This window comes from Neopelma chrysocephalum, unplaced genomic scaffold, assembly GCF_003984885.1.
Source record: "Neopelma chrysocephalum unplaced genomic scaffold, ASM398488v2 Primary Assembly neopelma1_60, whole genome shotgun sequence".
NCBI lineage: Eukaryota > Metazoa > Chordata > Aves > Passeriformes > Pipridae > Neopelma > Neopelma chrysocephalum.
The window spans coordinates 5,629,405-5,654,231 of NW_020897715.1; the positions used below are offsets into that span (position 1 = coordinate 5,629,405).

General features: G+C 37.0%; 1 protein-coding gene across 1 annotated transcript in view; it reads right to left on the reverse strand.

The window, feature by feature from the left end:
• LTN1 (listerin E3 ubiquitin protein ligase 1) overlaps nt 1-23,921 on the reverse strand; it is a 31,043-nt gene extending 7,122 nt beyond the window's left edge. The window contains exons 1-23 of the mRNA XM_027680897.1: nt 23,796-23,921; nt 21,935-22,138; nt 21,523-21,621; nt 20,287-20,517; nt 19,307-19,359; nt 18,699-18,879; nt 17,888-18,061; nt 16,624-16,814; nt 15,145-15,289; nt 13,599-14,384; nt 13,118-13,159; nt 11,712-11,904; nt 9,709-9,948; nt 8,561-8,714; nt 8,140-8,290; nt 7,240-7,441; nt 6,160-6,319; nt 5,882-5,986; nt 5,479-5,621; nt 3,477-3,612; nt 2,247-2,391; nt 528-741; nt 17-254 (exon numbers count right to left, since the gene is read on the reverse strand). Of these exons, the coding sequence (XP_027536698.1) occupies nt 17-254; nt 528-741; nt 2,247-2,391; nt 3,477-3,612; nt 5,479-5,621; nt 5,882-5,986; nt 6,160-6,319; nt 7,240-7,441; nt 8,140-8,290; nt 8,561-8,714; nt 9,709-9,948; nt 11,712-11,904; nt 13,118-13,159; nt 13,599-14,384; nt 15,145-15,289; nt 16,624-16,814; nt 17,888-18,061; nt 18,699-18,879; nt 19,307-19,359; nt 20,287-20,517; nt 21,523-21,621; nt 21,935-22,138; nt 23,796-23,837 (4,229 nt within the window). The 5' untranslated portion in view covers nt 23,838-23,921. The remainder of the gene's footprint in view (nt 1-16; nt 255-527; nt 742-2,246; nt 2,392-3,476; nt 3,613-5,478; nt 5,622-5,881; nt 5,987-6,159; nt 6,320-7,239; nt 7,442-8,139; nt 8,291-8,560; nt 8,715-9,708; nt 9,949-11,711; nt 11,905-13,117; nt 13,160-13,598; nt 14,385-15,144; nt 15,290-16,623; nt 16,815-17,887; nt 18,062-18,698; nt 18,880-19,306; nt 19,360-20,286; nt 20,518-21,522; nt 21,622-21,934; nt 22,139-23,795) is intronic.
• Between the last annotated feature and the right edge of the window lie 906 nt (nt 23,922-24,827).

Here is a 24,827-nt window from a genome sequence, read left to right on the forward strand (position 1 = left end):
ATTTGTTGATTCTTACTTGTACAGCATGTGGTAGACAGAAATCTGTACAGGTCGAGCCCGAAAAAGCAACAATGGAGACAATGTATTCAGTAGAGTCTGGAGTTTATCTGGCAGATTTGTTTTCTGGCCTGCAACAAACTTCGGTGGCAGTTTATGGTTTAACAACTGGTCCTTCGATATGTAAGTTAGAGCTTCACCCAAAGATATTAACACAGAGTTCTGAAAAGAACCTTCTGATGCATTTTTGGTTTCTCCTATATAAAACAAGACAAGCCGTGATGCAAAACGTGGATGATATCACAAACAAGCATCGCTAGAAATAAGTCAAGACTGCACTTAGCAGCATCCATCTAATCTTAAGAATCAGTAGGTTAAGTGCAATTACTTTCCTAATTAGCATGTAAGGGTTAAAAAATCTGAGTTTTTATAGACTATATTGACATAATATTCCTATAAATTCAAAAATACAGCCCATTCAGTTCTATTACAGAACACCCTGGCTATTGCCCTCTTTGCCATATACTTGCCTGTGATTTTCACCAACAAAGGTAACAGCAAATTGTGAATTCCCTCAGAAAAGAATTCTTTCCATTCACTGATCAAGTTCTTAGGGAGATTTTCAGTAGTTTCAGGAGCTGCAGCTTCAAAGTAAGCACTAAGGGCAGATGCCAAGTCACAACTAACACAAGCAAAAATCTGCACAAGCGGGACATGATAAAGGGAACGGTTTTCACTTGTTGTCTAGGAGGAAATAAACAAAGAGAAAGATTTCTTAACCATAAATTTGCTTTAAAGTATGTTTCACATTCCTTGTCTACACCAGAAAGCAGAAGTTCAAAGAAGATTCAATTGCAAGGACCATTTGAAAATTATTTGGGGTGGTGGGCTGTGTTTAAAAATGTAAATTATACTCTAGTAGGACTTCCTGAAATCAATTTCAAAGTCTCACCAACATTTAGAACCCTGGATTGCTTCCATTATATAACCTCCTTTATAATGACAGAAAGAAAATCAAACAGGAATGTACCACACCTGGAGCACTTGTGCAGTCCAATGAGACAAAACTGATCTGTGAAGTGCTTTCACTATTCTCTCTCAAACATAAAAGCTTTACCAATATCATATTTGCATTTGCAAATTGCAAAAAGGAATTGACAACATGCTATTAAAAACTAGAAATTATTGAAGTGACTGTTAGAAGAATATTTCTTTTCCCCCAACATTTCTTCTTCTTTTTATTTTTGTTCTTACCAGTTCCCCCAAAAAGGAATATCATTATAAATTAAAAATATTCCCAAGCACTTAGTCTACACAAGATTTTCACACAAGTTGGTTATTTGTTTTTAAATTAAAAAAAAAAAATAGATAGTTTTGAGGCACATGCAAGAATGGTCACATGGAATTTTCCAGCCTGCCCTTCTAAGTGCATAACAGAGTGAGAGACTCTGTATCTTTATTTGCTTAATCAGGAAGTAGTCAGCTGACTACTGACCTGTTTCCTAGCAGCGTTGGAATATAATTTTGATATTTCACGTGATTAGTTAGACATTGAAATGCAGATACTGCTTTTTATTCAGTTAATTTTTATGGATCATGTTAGACTTTGGTCTTAAAGGAATATTATTTTTCAACACAGAGATCTACAACATCTGTTGTAGCCGGGTGGGCGTCGGTCTCTTCTCCCAGACAACCAGCAGTAGGACAAGAGGGCACGTTCTTAAGCTGTGCCAGGGGAGGTTTAGGTTGGATATTGGGAAAAAATTTTTTACAGAGAGAGTAATCAGACATTGGAATGGGCTGCCCAGGGAGGTGGTGGATTCACCGTCCTTGGAGGTTTTTAAGATGAGACTGGATGTGGCACTTAGTGCCATGGTATAGTAACCATGGTGGTGTTGGATCAAGGGTTGGACTTGATGATCTCGGAGGTCTCTTCCAACAAGATCAATTCTATGATTCTATGAACAGACATATTTCAAAATTATTCTCCAATTACCAATGACATTATTAAATATCATATTACTTGAAGAGTGAGCTGATTTCATCTCCATATACAATAAGAAACAGGAGAGTATAGCTTTTAAACTACACATGACCTTTGTCAAAGCCCAACACACACAGGACTTTATGCAATTCTTTTTAACGTTGTGTCAAATTTTCGTTAAACTGAGATTACAAGTGTCCCTGCCATATGCAGGGAATGATCAAAAAAGATAACCATGTCAAAAGTGAGGATGCTTTCACATTACCTCTAACCAAGCCAGCATGGAGCACATGATGAAGTCCCACTCATTATCGGCCAAAGGAGCTGTGGAATACTTCAGCAACAAGGGAAAGTAACGGATCATCTCAATGTTCAAACCAAGCAACTGAGCACTTGTTTCTTTCAGATTGCTGTAACAAAAATACAGCCAAAGCTTACCTATCTTCATGTTGCAGACATGAGTATCTATATTCTTGCCTTCACTCCTCCCCCCATGACAAATTAGTCTGGCACCACCACACTCTGTGCTTTTGATACTCTATCTATCAAAGGCCGAGTGCTACATTAGCTGCCAAGACTACATAAGATTCCTAAATTACAGATTCATAAATTTCTAAAATTTACACATTCTCTCAAGTAATATATTTACATAACCTATGAAATTTAGCAATTTCAATTAAATCAATGCAAGGAAAATAATAATTTTAAATTAATAATTTAAGAAAAAAATATAAGCCCTCAGTTCTTCAAATACTGTACATTATAAGTGTCCAAATATTGTACATTATAAGTTTAGGTTAGATATTGGTGAGGCCCTGGCACAGGTTGCCCAGAGAGGCTGTGGCTGCCCCATCCCTGGAAGTGTTCAAAGCCAGGTTGGATGGAGCTCTGAGCAACCTGGTGCAGTGGAAGGTGTCCCTGCCTCTGGGAGTGGCATGGAATGAGATGAGCTTTACGGTGTCTTCCAACCCAGGCCACTCTATGGTACTATAATTATTCTGAGACTTTGTTGCCAGGATTTTTCTCACTATAGTCAAGACAAATGAATGTTAGTATATCTTCACTTCTTGCTGGAAGCTTTTCAAGTTACAGAATTTTAAAAGACAGACATCTAAGTCTGGTATCCAGGTTTTCTTCCTGGTACTGAAATAAGCAATCAGAATTTAGAACTGATATCCAGGAACACTTACAAAAGTTGGTCAGTTCTAAATGCTTTTGAAAACAATTGACATCTAGGTGCATTTAAATAACTCCTTAGTTTCCCAGTCTTCAACCATCCAGGTAATTTTCTGCAATATGAGTTATTAAATACCTAAAGACAGGTATATGAAACCAAGGAATGCAGTTCTACAAAGGTTTAAATATGTAACAGTAGAACAGTGGATGGCAGTTGTAATGTACAGATTGATTTTGTCTGAGTTAATAACTAGTCTGTATTTTTAAATGCTTGTCTTAGAAATGAAAAAAAGTCAAATTATCTCCAAGTTGCACCCACCAGCTAAAGAGAAAGCTGTCCTCATTATCATTTTTCCAAGATATTATGATTTTCAGTATTCCAGGTAGTAGATGATCACAATCAACACTTCTATCATTCAGGCAGGAGTTCAAAATGGAAAGACACCCAAATGCTCCTATAATACAGTAAAAATATATATTCAATAGTCTTAATTATCAAGACAAAACAAATGTTAAAATGTGTGTCAAATGACTGAATCATTTTATTTGAATGTAACATTAACATCATAAGACAGTTTGGATAATACCTAAGCTTTCTTCTTTGAACATGTAATCCACAGATGCCATTGTTAAATCAGAATACTATATCCAACCCAAACTTTAAAAAAAAACCACAAACCACCTTCTAGAAGATTAATTGATAGTTTATACAATTAACAAAAAGGAAAAATACCTGCTAAGATTGAAATCTCTTTGTGCTACTAAAAATGTAGTATGCTAAGCAATAATTTGGACAGATAGTGAAGGAAATGCAACTGAGTTGTGAATTCTAGTATTAATGGCGTGTTAATTAGAGTTCTCATTGGAATGTTAATTTTTACTTTCAGAGTGAAGTACTACTGATGCAATAGTACTGTTTTCCATTTTAAAGAAAAACTGCATTTATCTAGATTTCTTGGAGAAAATGAACATTTCCTACAAGCACGATGACAAAGAAATAAGGCAAAGTACCACAAAGGCATAGCAAAACCAACCAAACAAACCCCTGCTTCACTTAAACAGCTGAGCAACAATTTACAATGACTTTACCAGCACTTTTCTGACCTGAAAAGAAAAAGACCATTGGAATGGTAAGCCAACAGCCTATGTCCCATTTAATGTGAATTTGGATATATGTGGTCTGCTCAGGAATCCCTAGAAAACTGTGAAGCAGCAGAAAGGAAATGCAGATTACAAATAGGAGCACTCCACAGCACGTGAGGAGTGAGGATTCTTTTTCCCATTTTCTTCTGTTTAGAGTTTCACAGACACAATTTTTGCCTCACTGGTTCACTTAGAAAGCCAAGAAGGCTTAACTAAGCTCAAAGAGTAAGAGTTAGGGAAACTACCATAGCAGAAGGATTTTTAAGATTCTTCTCAATTGCTGCATGACACTAACACTGATAATTTTCACACTTTAAGGACATCCATTTGAAGAATTCATCTGAAATCCTGAGGACACTGCCAAGGGACAGATGTCCACAGTTTAAAGTCACCAAAGATAGGGTGTTTTTTCAATTTAAGGAAGCACAGTCCTGTTAAAAAAGACAAAACCTATATTTCAGTTTTTATACAGACTGATCAATAACAGTATGTGCAAAAACATACAAAAGCAGTACTGGGAAAAAATAGAAAGTACTTTTAAATGACATCTAATTAATAAATGTGTGTGACCATTTCTAAATAATTTTCTTGAAAAGCAACAAGTTTGTGAAAATATAGACCCAAATTAAGTGGGTATATTCAAGGCAATAGTATATCACATCTCATTCACCTCTCAAGTAATTTTTCCACAGCTGCTGTAGGTGTATGTAGAGCAATTCTGACTGAGCACACTGTATGCCATGCACTTGGAGGAACTACTCAAAAATTGTATGTAAACCATGAAAGAGTTCTTGCCAAAGCATCTGAAGACGATGACACTGCCAGTTGACAATAGTAATATTTTTGCATACTATGTAAAGCCTAAATGGTTAACTGAAAACTTTGATATTTACAGATGTGTTTAAATAAGATAGACCACACAAGAAGTACAATATCAAAATGCTTTTAACAATTCAGCCTAAGTCCTTTAGTTCCAATTTTGTACCAAGCAGTATACCTTACACTTTCTGAATAAGGCAGAAAACTGTCTGAAAGAAATATGCAACTGAGAAAACATTTCTTTCTAGAAAAAATAATGTTATTATAGTTAAAGCATTTGACCTAAAAACAAACAGTATTACAAAATAGCGTTCTTAAATTCTAATGAACTAGACTGAGGGAGGTAAGAACATACTCACCATCAGTGCTGGAAAGATCTGTCTGTGTGCATGTCATAAGTTTAGCCACACAGTGGAAGACAAGTTCTCTCTTTTCTTCCTCAATTAAGAAAGGTGATAAACACTGAAGTGTATGCAATCTGCCCTCTGTTAATGGCAGAAACCTGTTCATACAAGCAAAACATCAAGAATGAAATGAACCCAAAAATTTAACTAGAAAACAAAATGTAAATTGTTTCATAATGATCTAATATCCTCTGATGTAACTAATTCCACACACTAAAATGCAGTCTCACTTTCATATGCCACACACATATACCACTTAATTTTCAGTCTTCAGTAGTCATTTGTCAGAATAAGGATTATTTAACATTATCAACATTCACAACAAACTGAAAGCTTATAGGCAGCAGTATTAAGATACCCTTCTGTTGTCTTGAAAAGTTCTTTCCTCTCCCAGGATTCGGTGTTTTCTGCACGGATCACTTTAGCCATGGTTAAGGACCACAGTCTTCCATGTTCCTCTGATCTTCAAAGAAGAGGAAAGACCCTGGTTAATATATACAGATGCTCAGAGCACCACAAAAGCATTTGGATGAAGTTTGAATCAAGACAGAGAAGGAAATATAGTGGCACTTAATACTCTATACAACACAAAATTTGAAGACAGAGTTAAGAGTTGTTTTACTTGTACTCACATACCTATCAAATATAGTTTGCTGAAGGCTAGCTGTATTGCTTAGGGTACTGAATTTCTTGTATGTGATGTGCATCTCTTCTAACATATGAAGATATTCCAGAAGCAGGGAAGGAGGATTCTCTAGTTCTTCAATCCATTGTAAGGAGTACAACAGTTCTGCAACTAATTAAACAACAGAAACTGTTGTTTACAAATGACTGCTGAATATATTCAGTGCATAAGCAAGATGTTTCAAGTCAAGTTTTTGTTGGTTTTTTCAATATGCTTTTAATGCATTAAAAGTATTATATTTACACACAATCTCAGGTGCTTCAGAGCATGAACTGGATATTTGCCATTGTACCATAAAATACAAGAAAACAAAAAGCTACAGTAATCTGTTCTAGATATTCAAGAAATTTTAAAGCAAATCAAGCAAGCATGACACGAATTACAACTCCTCTCTATTCTCCTTTTTTTTGACATATACTTCTTGCAGACAAGACAATCAAGATCTAAGTCCAGAAGAAAACCAAACAAATTTGATGACAAGAGCTAGCATGTGGTTCCTTCATTAGCTTACAAAGATCCACACTAAGCAATTACACTTCTCATCATGGTGAGATTTTTGGAGATAGAATTGTTCATTTCATTTGAGCACTCTAAAAATAAAAAGAAACTACATTCCACCTGGTGGAATTAAGAAAAATTGCTGCCTCAAGCTATATTTACATTATGGCTAAACCCTCAGGGCAGGGATACAGTTCCTATTGACCACTCATGCCAGTGCACTGTGTGTTTTGGCAATGAACAAATCTGAAGCTCATTAAAAATTCAAACATCTCCCAGTTGAAAGTTCTGTTGAGGTAGGATGTATATAATCAAAAAAGGTCCCAAGGATATAAACACTACAGTTGCACATACTTAAACTTTTAAAGGAGACCTGAAGAAAAAAAAACAAAACAAAACAAAACAACAACAAAAGGTAAAAGGATAATTTCTCATACCTGTATACCAGTCTTTAACTATGCATTTCTAATTATCAATCCAGGTTACAACTACTATAAGATAAAATTCCTTTAAGTTTTACCACTGTAACTTACTTATATTGTCAATTTTCTTTCTTTCAGCATCATCATTTCCATGGACTGCAGCATTTTCCAGTACAAGAAGCACCATTTTACTTAATAAGGCTGAAGTACACAAATGGCCTGGAAGTTTAGTTGTGTCACACAGCTTGACACTTGATCCCAGAGGTTCACAATTCATACTAAGCCTTCCTTCCAAAAGAGGTTTGTGTATCCACTGTAATATGTGCATAAAAAGAGTGTGAAGAAATAACTGGCATTTTAATAATGCACGGAAGAGCTATGATGTCTTTAATCTTGAAAATTCAGAATTACTAAAAAATAACCACAAAACACATAAATTGACAGCAAAAGCACAATGCTGAGGATGACCCGCTCCAGCGTATTAAAAACCTAAATGCACAGCAGTAATTTGAAACTGCCTTGTTGCTTCAGAAACAAATATGTTTCTTTAGAATTCTACATATTTTACAAGAAATACTAGGTTTACTGAAGCTGGGTGGTTGGATAGGAAATTTATGTCCTTCCCCACTCTCTACTATATGTGTGTCAGCATTTTGTTGATAGTCAGCACACCATGTTCCTCTGCAGATATTGGTGTCTTTCACAAAATTAATCTTTTTGAAGAATTAAAGTACATCTTCACAATGTACATTTTGTCAGAAAAAATTCCAGAATTTTTAAGCAAGTTGCTGGTGTTCCATGCAGAAAAGGATAATTTTAATTTTCTCCAGTAGTACTGGATGCACCCATAAACATAGAGATTTTGTCCTTTTCCCAGACAGAGGCTGAAAAGAACCTCTGCACAGACATAACTGCAGTGCCATGTCAGAAGAAAGAATGCTTACCACCCTAAGGGAGAGAGGTTTGAGGAAAGATTGACTACGCCATGCAAGCCCATTATCATTTCCATACCTCAGTAGATAGAGACTCATGTAACTTCCCCCACTCAGTTTTGTTCGGTGTGACATGCTCAACAAAAGCTCTCACAAGGTATCCAGATTGTCCATCAGCTTCCATGAGCTTCGACAACAAATCACTAACTGCAGAGATCAACATCTGAAGACTGAGAAAAGGAGAAAACACTGCAAACGAGTTTGGCACTCTCCAGTAAAAGCAAGCTGCATATTCTACATTGATACAGTGCTCTATATGTTGTACCAATGCTCTATACCTGTTGTACCAGTGGTGGTTTTCTGCTCTACCCACCGCCATCAACAGGCTGAAAAGCCTCTCAGCAATACAAATGACCATTAAATAAAAAATAGTATAGCACTGATCTTAGTTTGTTTTAGAGAACAACATATTATGAAGCAGACATGTGCATCCCAATTACCTTTTAACGTCCAAAGAGGAAGACTGAATTTGATTCTTGACCCACAGTGCAGCGTTAAGCAAAAAGGTGCTCTGTTTGTGTGTGCTCTGAAGCTGATGCACAAGTGAATTTACACCAGACATCCAAGTGTGTTTTAATTTGCATACAAGTAAATCTATTGTAGGGAAAAGAAAAAAGAAAACAAAACAATAACAAATGGACAAGAAGGCCACCACAAACAGGTAAACTCTAATTACAATCTACAGCATACAGGATGTAAATCTACATGGATAGCGTGTCTAAAGGTCCTTGAGTAGGAAAACAATTCTCTTTTCTATGTGGTTACATGGAAAAACTATCAAGGGCAAATATACAGCTCTCTTGTTGAAGAGCAATTTTAAATTAACTATGACACACAGGTAAAATTTAATTTAATGGAGAATAAGTGATGTTCCTGTTGTCTACTACAATATGTCCACATGGTCTTCAAAACCACAGATTTTTTTACTGAAATACTGAACATACACAGCATCAATAGTCATTTGCAAAGCAGCAGTGGTTCTCAAGCTAGTACTGTCCTACTTCATTTCTATGACAACTCTGAAACATTGTATTTATTTGTGTTGATGTCAGTAAATACATGTACAAATTTATCACTCTCAAATTCTGCCTTCAAAGAATATAAATCAGGATCTCAGTCTGAACATGAGATGCTGCTAAAGAGAGAGGTATGGATCACAATTTGTCTGGGCAACTTAACCAATACAAATGGTTTCAGAATAAATACATGTGTCTGAAGTGATTGCACACATTTTTTCATAGAATCCCTACACTACAAAATGAACAAAAAAAATGCTCATTTCTTGTATTTCATAGACTTTAAATAACTTACATAACACTCCGAAAAGTGTGCAGTATCACAGCCTCAAAGTTACCTGATATTAACATTAAAGAAGTTTAAAAATCCTTGTAAAGATGTACAGGACTTGATGTTTAGTAGTAACTATGGGCACTGTAAATTAAAGCATAAATCAGTTACATCTGCAAGTGCTCAATGTATGGGAATTCAGTATTCTATTACATACTTGAATCTATTTCCTGAAAAAGAAGAATTCAGATGTAATCATCACCTGTGAGAAAGTTTGGTTGAAGTTCTTTTTCTAGATTACCTGTTAAGTGTGTTGCATCCTGCCTCTGAGCACAGAGCTGGAAGATGGTAAGCAGCAAGTCTTCTGAGGATGGCATCAATAAACACCCTTTAACGGAGCTGAAAAAGCTTGAGGCTACATCACAGATGAAAGATACTGATGGTTCAGTATTTCCAGCTTCAGAAAGATCCTTTGCTTTAGACAGAGCTGCTTGAAGTTTATCAATTATCCTTTCAATAAAAGTTTCATCAATCAATGATTCTATTGGGGAGAGGAAAACAACAGCATGCTTTGATTTCTTGATAAACATGGTCATTCAAAGACGTCATATTAATATGGACCAATTTGGTTTATATTTACTGATTCTGAAACCAAAATAAAGTGCAAAGCAGTTTCACTCTAATGTATACATAAACTCTCTTATTTCACAGACATCAAGGATCACCTAGGCAAAGTTTCACACTGTCAATTATCTCCTCTCTAAACCAGCTGAAGCAGCTTCGAAAAACATATATAAAATAGAGCAAGTGCAGACTGATCCCTCCCCCTTTTATGCCTTCCTAGCTTCTGACATTCAACTGTGAGCCCAAGATTACACTTGGACTGCATATAATTACCCCAAGCAGATCAGTCTTCTGTGAACATGCTTGGCTCCTTTTTTGTGGGACCCAAGCAGGCCAATCCCATTTATCCTCAAACTCCACAACACCCTGTGGCAATGAGTTCCATTATTTAATTCTAAACTGGATGAAGAAGTGTACTTTTCCCTCAAGACTTCTATCTAAACATCTGTTAGCAACTCAGGTTCTTCCACTGAAAGAAACAATGAAAAATTTCTTCCTATTTGCATTTTCCATACAAATTATGATTTTATAGCTCTTTAGCGCAACCCCATCCCTAATCACTTTCGCTGCAAGTAAAAAATTCTAGTCTGTTCTATTGCCTCTACAAGCAGAAGCCACTGCTTGTCTAACCATCTCTGCCAGCTTTCTTTGGGCATATTCTAATTCTATCACACTTTTTCTCAAAAGCATACAGGTGAACTAGAATATTGCAGTGACCAAAACCACACGCAGTATTACAGATACTGACTACATATTCAATGCATTGACTACATGTCATTTGTCCTGGGTTCTTTTCACAGCAGCTCCGAATAACCTGTATTCCTTTTTTACTGCTGAGCACAACCTGCCACTTACAGGGAACCACCACAATGACTGAAGGTCTCTTTTTGAGTTTTAACAGCTCAGAGCCTATCACTGAATCGTTACAGTTACAGTTGGTTCTTCCCTTGTATGCTTGTGATATGTATTGGGTTTGGATTTCTTTTGTACTTATTTCAGTTAAGCATTCAGTATCACAACACACTGCTACAGGTCTGTGAAGTTTCAGTTTGGATTACTCTGAATAATTTATCAGAAACAACTATCTTCCTTTCAGTATTTATCCTTTTTCCCCTTTAATTCTTATCATCTGATAGGCTACTGACCCATGAAAGGCTCTTTCATTTCCTCCATGGCAATTTACCTTGAGAAACTGAGATAAGAGATTTAAAAATTTTTTTTTGAAAGTCCACATACTCTATTTTGGCCTAAATCACTAGCTCAAGAACCACCTTAGCTCCTGAAAGTCTCTTAGGCTTCAACCAGTATGAATTAAAAACAGGTCACCCAGCAGAAATCGAGCTGAGCAGTACCCCCAGCTCTAGAGTCAGAAAGCAAAAGTCACTTGAAAATTAGCCCTATTTGAATCTGAATTTGAATCTGTTCTTTAAACACTGACTTTGTTTAGCAATGTGCAGGTGTAAAAAAAGAAAGCCCAAAAGAAATAAACAAAAACTTCAAACCAACAAACAAACCAAAAGAAGAAAGCCTAAATGTTCCAAATTAAGCATTCTGGAACATCTCAAATTCTTTTCAACCTTATGCAAAGCATAAGTGCACTTCACTTACGCTTTACACTTCACAAATTCCAAGGATTGGAGTATTTACACTTCACAAACTCCAAGGATTATACATGCTTACCACTTTTAACGTGCTGTGACAACACCAAGCTCAGGAGGGTCCACCTTTCTGAAGAGGCTGAGTCTGATGAGGCTGCGCTAGGTTTTAAACACAGGCGGCACAGATCATCTGCCAGCATCACCAGTCTTTCTCCAAGTGTATCTCCCTTCAGCCAGTCAGAGACTAAGGAAAGTTTTGTTGTGCTTGAGCATGCCTGAATCACGAGAAAATAATTCTAAGAATCTTTTAAGAGTATAGAATCATAGAATAGTTTGGATTGGACATTAAAGATCATCTTCCATGTTCCAATTCAAGCACCAACGCCCCGTCACAGACAGGGATACCTTCCTCTAGACCAAATTGCTCCATGCCCCATCCAACCAGGCCTTGAACACTTCCAGGGATGTGGCATCTACAACTTTCTGGGCAACTTGTTTTTAACTATTATTACTAAGTAAGCATAAGATTACTATGTCAAACCTACACATAGAGTGGGAATCATATCATCTGTCACAAACAATAAGTCTTTAGGTGTTTACATCTGCAAGAATCCCCTCAGCTTTCTTTTTGGTCAGAGACAGCAGTTTATGGCTAGGTCAGACCTCTGCTGTAGAGCGAAAAAAGTCACCTTCTGAAAATGCTTCCTTTTCCTTTTCTTCAACTATAGAGCCCAGGGAATTCCTACATTGGAATTACAAAAATAACTTTTGGATGACCAAGTTGGCTGAAATAAAAACTACTTACAAAATCCATTTACAGCACCTGAATTTCTTTAAAAAGAAATGGAGGGTCACAAATCAAAAACATTATTTTGGTGATGAGGCACTCCAAGTTACAAAATCATAAAAACTGAGTATTCCTAAAATACACAGCATGTGTGAGGGAAGATACTGTGGTCTACGCACTGGATTATAAATCAAGTACAATGAGTTTTTGTCCAAAAGTTCATCATACATTTTCTATTGCATCCTATGAAATTACTTAAATGTAATTTAAGTCTCAATATTGGATGTGAAGAAATGGAATACTACCTTTTCCTTGTAAGCATCATGTAAGGGTGATGATACAAATGATCATTTAAGTATTGGTCTAATCCCCAGCTCCATTCTCTCTAGCTTAGCACAGCTAACCAACAAATCAGGAATCCCTCTGGCTCAAAAAGCAAACTGACCAAAAATAGAAGGGACAAAGATTCTTTTGTTTTGGTATCATCATTTCATTTTTAAAACTGTCTCCAGATTTAAATGCATTTAAAACAAACACTACTCTGAAACTATTAATGTAAGATTTTCAAACTATGGAAATTATCACTACATAAGTAAAAAAAAAAAAGCCATTCAAACATATGTGAATCTCAAAGCTAACATCAGAGAAACAATCAAAACTATGCATAACAAGAACAAAAAAAAATAAATCTTAAGGGGTACCTTTTGAATTATCTGGAGAAAAATAATCCATTTCAGATCCATCTGAAAAGAAAAACAAAATTTCATAATATTTAACAAATTTTTTTGCTGAATAGGAAACATTAATATCATTTTAACTATTCTGCAGGGATTAAGTAGAAGTTGCTAAATTTCAGTAACAAAATCAATAAGGGATTTCATTTAAAAGAAGGTCCACCAATGACTAGTATAAAACCACACTGTATAAAGAAGTAAGAGCAGAGAAATTCTGATGTTCCTTTTTTTTAATGATTTTTACCATAAAGAAAGGAACAGATGTCGTAACCTTTCACCCCAACACTGTCATGTCAAGCTTTCCTAAAACTACCTTCCCTAAATTGAGCTTACCCAAGTTCACGTAGAATTTTTTCTATTTGACAGTGCCAATATAAGATTATTAATGAACAACAGCCCACAAAAACAGACTTTGATAAAAATTAATGACATAATGTACAAGTCATACCTTTGCTAAATCATCAAGAATGATTTTCCTTTCTTCATTACTGTTGCAACAACGAAGCACGCTGTATAAAATATCAACTAGGAAATGGGTGTCTTTTCTCCAGTCTTCTTTCAGCCAAGTTATTAAATTCATATACAGAAATTGTACAGATGGACTTCTGTTATGAGCTTTCATTTTGTTTTGGGATTCAGCTTGAGCATGGCTTGCATCATTTCCCTGCTCTAAAAGTACTTGAAAAACTCTGTTTGAGGAAAAAGAGTTGAGCAGGGCCGAGAGAAATTTCAAATGCTGTTCTGACTTCTGTTCATTGACATACACAATGCTCAGCTCAGCAAGGTTGCAGACTAAGTTCTCTAAAGGTTCTTTCCTTAGACGTGAACTATGCTGCAAGTCAGCCTGTATTTCAGAGTCACCTTTTCTCACTTCTGTGAGCTTTCCATTCTCTGTGTTTCTTTCAGATTCATCCTCGTCCGTAAATCTGATTTTTAGAAATTTTTTGTTGTTTGGTTTGGTAGCACTCTTTGGATTCTGAAGAATTTCTAGCATACCAGATATGGCAAACAATGATTTCTCATCAGCATCCAACCTATCAACATGAAGTACACATAATTTTAAAAGATGGTCCCAAAAATTTGACAACAGTTTCTGGAAAACTTCATCTGTGCCATCATCACTGGAGAGTTCTGCTTTAGCTTCCCAGGAGCTCAGCATTTCTGCTATTTGATAAAATAATGGTCCACTTTGTAACTTGGGCTCTTTAAGAACAGCACTGGTAAAAGGAATTAGCTATAAAGAAAAAAAAGTTATTAAAGAACAGTGATCCAGTTAAAAAATCATTTTATTCTTTGTCATGCCTCAAAATTATATATTTATTTGAAAATCATTGCAGAAGCAAATCTAAAAATATCGGAATTTCTCAAGCTCGAACACTTGAACACTCATGCTTGAAAATATTCAGGATGGCTTTTTTTCCTTAAATATAATTTAAACTGCACAGTTAAAAGGATGATTTTATAGGAAGAAAAAAAATTACTAAATTCAGTAACATTATTTTTGTTACTCATTGCTCTCTACAACTGCCTAAAAGGAGGTTGTAGCAAGGTGAGGGTCAGTCTCTTCTGCCACGTCTTAAATAAAAGGATGACAGGAAATGGTCTTTAATGGCACCAGAGGAGGGTCAGACTGAAAAATTCACTGAAAGAGTGGTGAGGCATTGGAATACATTGCCCAGGGAGGTGGTGAAGTCACCGTCTCTAGAAGTGTTCAAGAGGCGTCTGGACGTGGCACTTGGGGATGTGGTTATGGGGTAATTATGGTGGTACTGGGTTGACAGTGGAACTAGATGATCTTGAAGGTATCTTCCAAGCTGGATGATTTTGTGTGATTTTTTTTTTTTTAAATCTAGGGAAACTTTCAACAGAGAAGTAAATCCTCACCTAAATTTCACATTTTTCTTTAACGTTATTAAAATATTAATAACGTTAATTAATAATAATGGTAATTATTAAATGTACACACAAAAATATTCCATATTTCTAATAAATACCTGGTCAGATATAAGCATTTGATGAATTTGGGTTTGGTCATCCTCTTCTACTTTCTGTAGTACAGCAAAGCACAGACACTCCATAAATGCAGTTATAATTGCTGAACTTTCTGAAGGGCTGGCTATTGCCCGCTCACTTGACAACCTGTGAGAGGCAACATCAGAGGGAGGGCACACTCAGGCAACTGTGCTTCCAAGAAACCCCATATGAATGCCATGAATATACCCTCTGTTATGTTGTTCTGATCCAGACAACACCAATATGAGAATATAGGATCATGGAATCATTTACAGGAGTCAGATCAAAATAAATTCAAAATAAAGAGTTAATAAACCCCCACACTTAATATAACTTATACTAAAATAACTTCTTCATCCAGTCTTAACATTCACAAAGAAATATCTATGTAAATAGAGGAACCAGATCCAGTCAAGCACACTGTCACGTGCTTCAGCTGGCTGTCAATACTCCTTTGCAATTTTCTACGCACACCACAAAGGTTCAGAAAGTGTCACTTTCTGTCATTACAGATAAGAAAAAGAAAACAAAGCCACCTAAAGCCAGTTTCCCAGCAACCAGTTTGAGTTTGAAAAACCGGACTTTGTTTGCTTTTTAATGAAAATTAGATCACACCAATTACCAGAGAAATATTACAATCACAGAATATTCTGAGTTGGAAGGGACCCACAAGGATCACCAAGTCCAGCTCTTGAGTGAATGGCCCATATGGGGATCAAACCCACAGCGTTGGCGTTATCAGCACCATGCTCTAACCAACTGAGCCAATCTCAGGGTCATCATTTTACTACCTGTAATAACATTCAATACACTTTTCAAAACCAACCCATACATAACTCTCTTCTCCAAGAGCTCTGATACGGGTCACACCAACATCAGTTGAGAACTGATTTTTGTTTAAATAAATGGCATTTTAGTCTTTCATAAAATAATTTCTCTATGCTTTTGAGTACACAATGCACATGTATCTATTTAAATTAGATTTGACAGAAAGTTGGTTTTGATGCATTTTAAAGGCAAAAAGTGATAGCAGTTTCAATCCTTTAAAAATCAGCATCATAAGAATTAAAGTTCCTGCATACAGGAAATTCCACTATCACAATGCTAATCCCCAATAACCTCTGTAAAAATTATACACCTGTGAGAAGAGCCTGATTCTTGAGAGTCACTCTTAATTTTAAATTGACTTCTCATTTTAAAATTTGTCACGGAATAAACACAAAGTTTTGACAAGGAAAAATAATAATGCTTTATATAAGGAAGATGTAATAAAATCAAAAGGAAAGCTGAAGGTTTCTGATGACAGGAACAGGCACAAAGGACTGACTCTAGTTTTAGATATTTAAAAGAATTTTTAAAATATTATTTTCATTCATTTTTAAAAGCTTGAAGAAGATTAGTTCTCTTATTTACAAATGTAAAAGAGATTGATTCCAAATAAATAAATTTGTGGTTCATACCCTTGAATTAAAGAGCCGAAAAAAGTTCTGAAATATTCCAGCTTCGGTTTCATAACAGCAGGAGGTACCTTGCTAATGAAGGGCAAGAGGTTGGGGTATATAACAGTAGCTAGCCCTCTTCCACCTTCTCGAAGCACTGTCCATAGCTTTGGCAGAACTCCCTTTTTGGCATTTACATGACTCCAACAGTCCTATAGAAAGAAATTCACTTTCTGTAAATCAAACAAGAATATGTTGCCTCAGAAGAACTCCCAAGCCAGACATTTAAACTTACCTCCCCATACTGTAGCTGAAACAAGTTATTGTAAAATTTAAATTCTCTTAAGTTACTCTCTTTCCAGTATTTTTTAAAATCGCTTTCTCCCTGTTTCAGCTCGTGAATTCAAGAAGTTAACACAACAAAAATATTTCTGCATTGTTTAAAATCAACTGACCTTCCTTATTAGTCAGCTGGAATCAAAGGCTTCTCTTTAATAATGCTTTCATGATGCTTCATAAAAGTCATCATTGTAATTAGCTCAGTATTTAATTTTAAGTTCTCATTGTCAAGTGATACTGACTTTAGAAGCATCACTCACTTCAAAACTCTCTTCAAAAATTTCCTGATGGTTACAAAATACTTTGGCACTTTCTCCTCCCCAAAATTTTTTGCCATCTGATCTATTATATTTATTATAATACTCAGTGTAGTTCCAGATACCTATATTTATAAAAGGCTGAGCAAAGATTGGTTGGGGTTTTTTTCCACACAAATTGTTACAGTTCATACTAGCAGTTACAAAAGAGATCTTCATTATTAAGGTCTCAAAACATCCCAGTCTATGGCAACACCTCATCCTGCTAATAAATTCAAATCTGGTATTTCACTTAAAATTCAGTCAAAAAAAAAAAAAAAGGAAAAGCTACAGAACCCTTAAACTTGAAGGGGAAACAAACCAGAAATGCACTGCAGGTCATTTTTTTAACTGTCTTTAAGAAAGAAAGAGGTTTTAAACATTATTTGACTTACTAGTAACTACATTTAGTGAAAGGGATTCAGGTTAATTCAATTAAACTCATAAAAAAACTCTAATTTTCAAATACGCTGGACACAATAAAGTTACACTGAAACCCTAAGGGGGAAGAAGGAGTATGTAGCCTTGAGGAGTCCATGTTATTAATCATAAAGAAAACCCAGTCAAGCCCTTCTTCCAAATTCTATACAGAGAACTTGATGAAAAGTTAAGTTCGAGGAAAATATCTGCCTCTTAGTTTTCCCCATTACCTCAATAGCGGTGATAGCATAAAGTACAGCTTCCCAAAGAGCAGGACACACCACTGCATCGCTGTCATCAATGCTCAGAAGAACAGCAGGACAAACTCTTGGTGCTTCAGCTTTCACCAGCTCAGGCAAGTGCTGGCAAAAAGCAGAAATCAGCTCAAAGAAAGCTGAGCGAACCTGACAGACACCACAGGAAAAAAACCAAAATTTGTCACTACATGTAGTTTATAACATTCCTTTTAAAGTCAACATAACTTACAACATCTGGTCCCCATATGTTATCATATCAGCAAAAGTTTAAATATTATTAAAGAAAAATAAAGCAATTATTAAACAGGCTTATCAAATGTTCTAAAGCAATTTGTTCAGTTGTATTTTAATATACTTCTCAAAAGGCATTTTTTCCCAAAAGCAACTTGAAACTTGCTAAAAAATACTACCTCATCAGTTCATCACTCTGTGCACTACTGGTCTTGGCAGATTAAAGACCAATAAAGTGGTTTAAAAGTTGAAAATCCCAAAGCACTAAGAACACAATCAGTAAGCTGACAGAGCTTGTATCTTTTAGATGAATTTTAAATGATGGCAGATTGCCAAGAAGTAGATCATGATGATATAGAAATAACAATTTGGTCTGCTGGGTAAATATTAGAGCAATATTGTCTATTTAAGACCTAAAAACCTGAAGGCTGTTTCAAATATAAGCTAAGTGCAAAGTTCATTCTTGTAGAATACAAGTAACTAATACTTCCTTAGGTTAAGTGTATCACCTTTAACTAAAACCAACCAAAATAAAGAGAAATTAAAAAGTCACCTGTGGTATGTTATGTTTGCTGTATTTCCAAAATTTGTTTTGGGACAGAAGCGACATTAACTTTTCCTCTAATGAATGCATCTCTTTTTTGGGCAACATGTTAAGCAACTTTTTTAAAGCTAACAAGGAACAGGTCAGAATCCGGAAAAATTTGGCTTCCCTTTCTTCTTCTGGTACAGTTCTCAGAAGGCAAAACAAACAAAAAAATCAAAGTGAACAACAAATAAATCAGTAGGCTTCCCAAGTTCTTCTAAACTAAACTGTCTTCAGTTTTTTTGTGTTCTTCTTTTGATTTCAGGTGCTAGCAATGTAAATACATAAACTTTCCATAGGCTCTAAATTACATTATGAAGTGTTCGAAAGAGTTTCAAGTTATCTCATATTCTACCTAAGCACAAATGCTACTCCTAAAACAGCTGAAACAAGAATTAGATAACTGGTAACACTTTCAAAAGCATTTAAACTTAAGTCCCAAAGAAAGTCACTAGGAACTGGACTCAAATAAATACTCTGCCTCTTGAAACAAAACTAAATCCACTACCTCCAGGGACAGAGAACCCAATACAGACCAAGACTTAAACCATACACATTAAAGCAGGCAAACATACTGGGGGTCACTGAGTGTATCAGCTGTCTCCTTCAGAAGGTGATCTTGAAGTACCTAAGGGGAAAAAACCCGACACATATAAACAAAAAGAAATGCAATATTTATATGTGAACAATATAGTCCATACATTATTCAGAAACAGCTCTACAATATAATTTCCCAACCTCTGAGATGCCTATTTTAGACAAGCCAGTGAAAAAGAAAATAATTTCACTCATGATCAACACAGTAGCTGGTTGAATTAAACCTCCACAACACTTTGTAAGTTGCAGCCCTGTGCCAATGTGCTTCTGCTACAAAGAAGCCAAACTGAGGAAAACAAAAATAGTTCCATTTGCGTATGATGGGCCAGCAATGCAATCTTTTACTTTTTTAATCCAGTCAATTCAGTTTCATATAAGACTGGCATAAGAGCATTAACTTTAGTCATTACTAAACTTGTAGAGGCTGAAACACTGCTCAGCACTCTTTATTCCTTTTTCACTGCAGCTGAACTACTCCAGCATCTTTATTCCATCTGTCAGTAACTTAAAGTGTTGACTGAGCATCATTACATAGAAATGCACACAAGAAAGTTCACTATTCGTTCCTCTGTGTGCACCACAGTGTTCTTATTACCATACTCCTTTATATTTATTTATAGAAGAAGTTCTTCCCTGTGAGGGTGGTAAGGCCCTGGCACGGCTTGCCCAGAGAAGCTGTGGCTGCCCCACCCCTGGAAGTGTTCAAGGCCAGGTTAGACGGGGTTTGGAGCAACCTGGGATAGTGAAAGGTAACCCTGCCCACGGTAGGGGGGTGAAACTCGATGATCTTTAAGGTCCCTTCCAACCCACACTGTTCTATATTCTCTTCACAGGATCAAAGTTTCAGGTAAGAAAGAAATTTAACAGTGAAGAATGGATGGGAGTAGGATGAGTTTTAAATTTATAATAATAGTTGATATACACAAAGCCTTAAAGAAACACAAAAGTATAAACTCACGTTAAGAATTTCATCTTTACAAAACACTAAGGCTTCAGGCTGTTTGCTTGAAGGGAAAGCTTTTTCAAAAGCTACTTTTGCAGCAGAAGCAGCAGGAGAGTAAGTGTCACACTGAGCAATCAGCCAGTATCCCATGATACTTTTTAAGTAAGGAGCTAAGTGCTTTTTTACTTTAAGAATCAGTTGCTCAAAAGATTGCTGAGTTGCTTCTCGAACACGGCGATCATGATCCTGTCAGAATAAAAAAGAAAGGAAAGATAAATCTTTGTTGGTTTAAGAAATGCATCTTTGATGCCAGATACTTCAAAGCAGAGGTGATGATTAAAAAGCCATTTTTGTGATTAATTGGGCTACCTAGATTTGAAAATACACACCAATGACAATAAAGTCTTGGTATCCCTAGGTATGGGGAGAGCCACAACTCAGTAGCATCATATTCCCAAAAATGTTGCACACTCACAGTTGTAACCTTTTCCCAATATCCCTAACTACAGTCTCTGTTTCCAATTTATACAAACATTTAACAGAAAGACAAGACGCAAGAGAAATAGGAAACCTCAAAGACATCTTTTGAATTAGAACTACCATAAGTCTACAGAAACACTGCATCATTATTGGCTATTTGCATATGAATTTACAACATCATGACTTTCTAGGCTCTTGGCTCCTGAAAGAAACACTAGGAATTGCTCTAATGGATAAGAATAGTGATCCCTTCTGTCCCATATCATGTTTTCAAGAGTAGCCAGTCCAGAGAGTTTAAAATGTATTAAATATATAAAAAAATTATTTATTATCTGGCTACACATGGTCTTCCACATTTGGGTTTGGTTTTGGGGGCTTTTTAATATTAAGTCTGGTCAGATATTAGTCCCAGATCAAAAAGATTTATAATTATATTAACTAAACAGTCTCTTTAGCCATTCTAGAATGTATATAAAAGAACTTTTCCTGAGAAGAAATATCCTACCATCTTTTAAACATAAAGATCTAACAACAGGTATCTCCACCAATGAAATAAAGCCCAGATACCCAAAAGCTCAAGATTCCATGCACTGCCAAAACTGAAATATCTCCACAATAAAGAATAATAATTTCCTTCAACTTCTTGTTTTTCCTAGAACAAGTCAGTAATTCCAACAAAGGTAAATAACGTCAATAAAGACTACCTTGGAAGTTGTTTCAGAGAGAGGAACTATACAGAGAAGTTTCTAATTTAAATACTTCAGTACTTACTAGTGAAATTTTACAATAAATTCTTGGCCAGTAAGGAAGAACACCTTTAACAACTTCCGCTTCTCTTTCCTTGCACATTGTCCCAAACTCTTGCATAGCCTAAAATCGAAATATCAAGAGAATCACTTAAGAAGTCAGACAGATATTTTCTGTAATTTACCAGCTTATATCTGAAACTGCAACTCTCTTTTTAAAAAATCAATTCATTTCTTGCAATTGAGCATCTACAGAGATAACTGCACGATGGACCTTCCTAGAGGTTATCCAAGATAACTTCTGGATTGCAATTCTAGCAAATCTGCCAATATGAAATCAATATTAGTTATGTTCACATATTCCTCTCCCATCCTTAAGAAAAGTGTATTGTTTTCCAATTAAAAAAAGAATTATAGGAGACAAAGGATACACTTACTTTTAATTTTGTTGTGATGTCCCTTTTAGAAAGTTTTCGCAACACCATTCGGAAATCGGCATCCACAAGGCTGTCTATTTCCTCTGCTCCTTGAATTGCAGGAACATATCCTAGATCACTCTGAGATGTTCCAAAGCCAATAAACCCAGGCACTGTTCCACGTTCTTTGGCAAGGAGCTCTGCAGCTCGGCCGCTGCTAGAAGGCTGACAAAAAACAGGGACAGCAGTCAATTATGTATTTAATTTCATTTTGCATGCATCATGCATTTGAAATGATGATCCTATTTATATTGTATGATTAACCTTCTAATTAAAATAAAGTCTCACAAAAGGCCACCTATGCTTTGAATATAGAAGTTTGACCTAGAAAATTATTCTACGCTTTAGAATCAAGCTGAGAAAGTTGGGGCTGTTCATCTGGGAAAAGAGAAGGCTCTGGGGAGACTTCCAGTATCTGAAGGGAGCCTACAAGGAGAGGGACTTTTCATCAGGAACTACAGTGATAGGACAAGGGGGAATGGCTTCAAACCAAGAGTGGGTTTAAATGAGATATGAGGAAGAAATTCTTCCCTGTGAGAGTGGTGAGGCACTGGCACAGGTTGCCCAGAGAAACTGTGGATGCTCCATCCCTGGAAGTGTTCAAGGCCAGGTTGGATGGAGCTCAGAGTAACCTTGTCTAGTGGAAGGTAACCCTGCTCATGGCAAGTTGGAACTAGATGGACGGTTGGAACTAGATGGCCTTAAGGTCCCTTCCAACTCCAGCCATTCTGTGATTCTATTCTCTGATTCTATGAATCAGCATTCCCTTTTCTCATAATCCATGAAAACTTATGGAAAGTTTTATTGGATTTATACACACACAAAAAAGCATAACAGGAAAGTCCTTCTGTAGGCAAACAATTTATTAAGAAACTATTTATCTTCCTTCAATACTTTCATTTTTCCTAGTTCTTCTCATGGGCTAATACGCCTCCCAGGGAATGCTATCTGTATCACTGGGAAAAATAAGAACAGATACACAAAACATTCTCCCAGTAACAAAGTGGCCAAAAAGGATTTAGAGGAATGGAGTAAAGGGTGCATATGTAACAGAGTATAATACCAGTTAGTATTACAGTGTGTGTTTTCGAGTTTAGCATCTCTTCCAGTTTGCCCCAGTTGCTCACTGTATCACTGGCTCATGTTTATTTCAACCATACTCCTTTGGAAAGACTGCCCCACAACCGACTGATGCTTTAATGTTCTCTGTGATACCTCATATTCCAAACACCTTTTACTTCCTAACGGCAGTTGCAGTTTTGTGAGCTTGTGGGGTTTAAGTAATCTTTTCTGAATGTGATCCCTCAACTATTAAGGACATGCTGTGCTGTGTTCCCTAGTCTTCTCTAAATCCACGGAGGAATTACAGAACCTGAACACAAGGTTTCACATATATCCTGAGCGAGTGCCACATAGGACAGATTTCACACCACCACTGGCCTGGTGGCAAGACAGAGACACCAAAACAGGTGAATCCTAAGACTCTCCACAGAAAACCACGCTGAACTTTGCTGAACTCAAGAGCCGTGGTGATTTTGTAGTTACGTGCCCCGACCGCCGCCCCTCTCCATACAAACACCACGGCAACAGCAGTCACACACCCCTCAGCACGCCCCAGGCCCAGAGGTGGCCCTGGCCCCGGCTACCGCCACCGGAACCGACGACCGCGCCGCCTCCCCGCCGGAGCTGGGCCTCGGCGGCCCACGGCAGCCGGAGGGGCCGGCCCCGCGAGCCCCCGAGGCCCGGGCCGCACCGCCCTTCCCGGCCCCGCTGAGCGAGGACCCCGGGGGCGGCGGTTCCCCGTCCCACGGGCCGCGCTCACCCGCAGGTTGCCCTTGGTTCGCTGCTTGTTCTTGCCCCCCATGGCGGCGGCGGCGGCGGCACCGGGACGGGCCGGCACCGACAGGGACCGAGCGGCACTTCCGGGGCGGGGCCGGGCGGCGGGGCCCGGGGCTGACGGGGACACCCTGGCACTCAAAAAATCCATTGGACAAAAAAAAAATCCATCGATCTTAAAGCGCGGAGACTTCGAGCGTCCCGTGGCGCCTTTACGGAGCTGCGGCCTTCTCGTACACTTAAAGGGACTCTGGATTTGGGAGTTTCATCCAGAGGCAAAACCGCACTTGCCGAATGACGTCACTCCGAAGTATCGCTGCAAATTTTACTGGATCTGTACAGAAATATTTAATCAATATTTATTAAAAATATTTAATCCAAAGCGACCAATTTTTTCAGACATGGGATTTCGATACAGTATCCATAAAATTAGGATTAATTGGTACAACTCCGTTGACACTGGACTCAAAAACATGCAGCATAATGCACTTTATATTATAGGAATGAAATCCTGTGAACTCAGAAGGCTGAGGATCATTTCACAGTTTTGGAGCACGCTGTAAGGGAGCCCATCCTTGATTAACTGTTGCTTCTACACAAATAAAAATAAACTCTTCAGCTACAGATGTAGTGAAGCCACCACGGTATCTCTCTTACCTGCATACACACTTGTACCTACAAAAAACTCTTACGCCTTAGAGTAGGCATCCTAGCTCAGCTTCTTAGCATATGCAAGACTCTTGTAAATTTGCTCCCTCCTTTTGTTTGTTTTTAAATAAAATATTGATCTCATGGCTTCATAAATTTTCATGTAGGAAGTAGAAGATCGTTACAAAAAAGTCTTTGTGTAGTGTATGTAAACAGTAGCAATTAATGTAAACATAACATTCCCCCTCCTGAGACACCCACACTGCATTTTTGTAACTTCTTATTCATATCTTCGTTCCCTATAGTCCATCTATTCATTCATCCGTAACTCCATAACTGCCCAGTTGGCTATCAAACACATTTTTTTAAA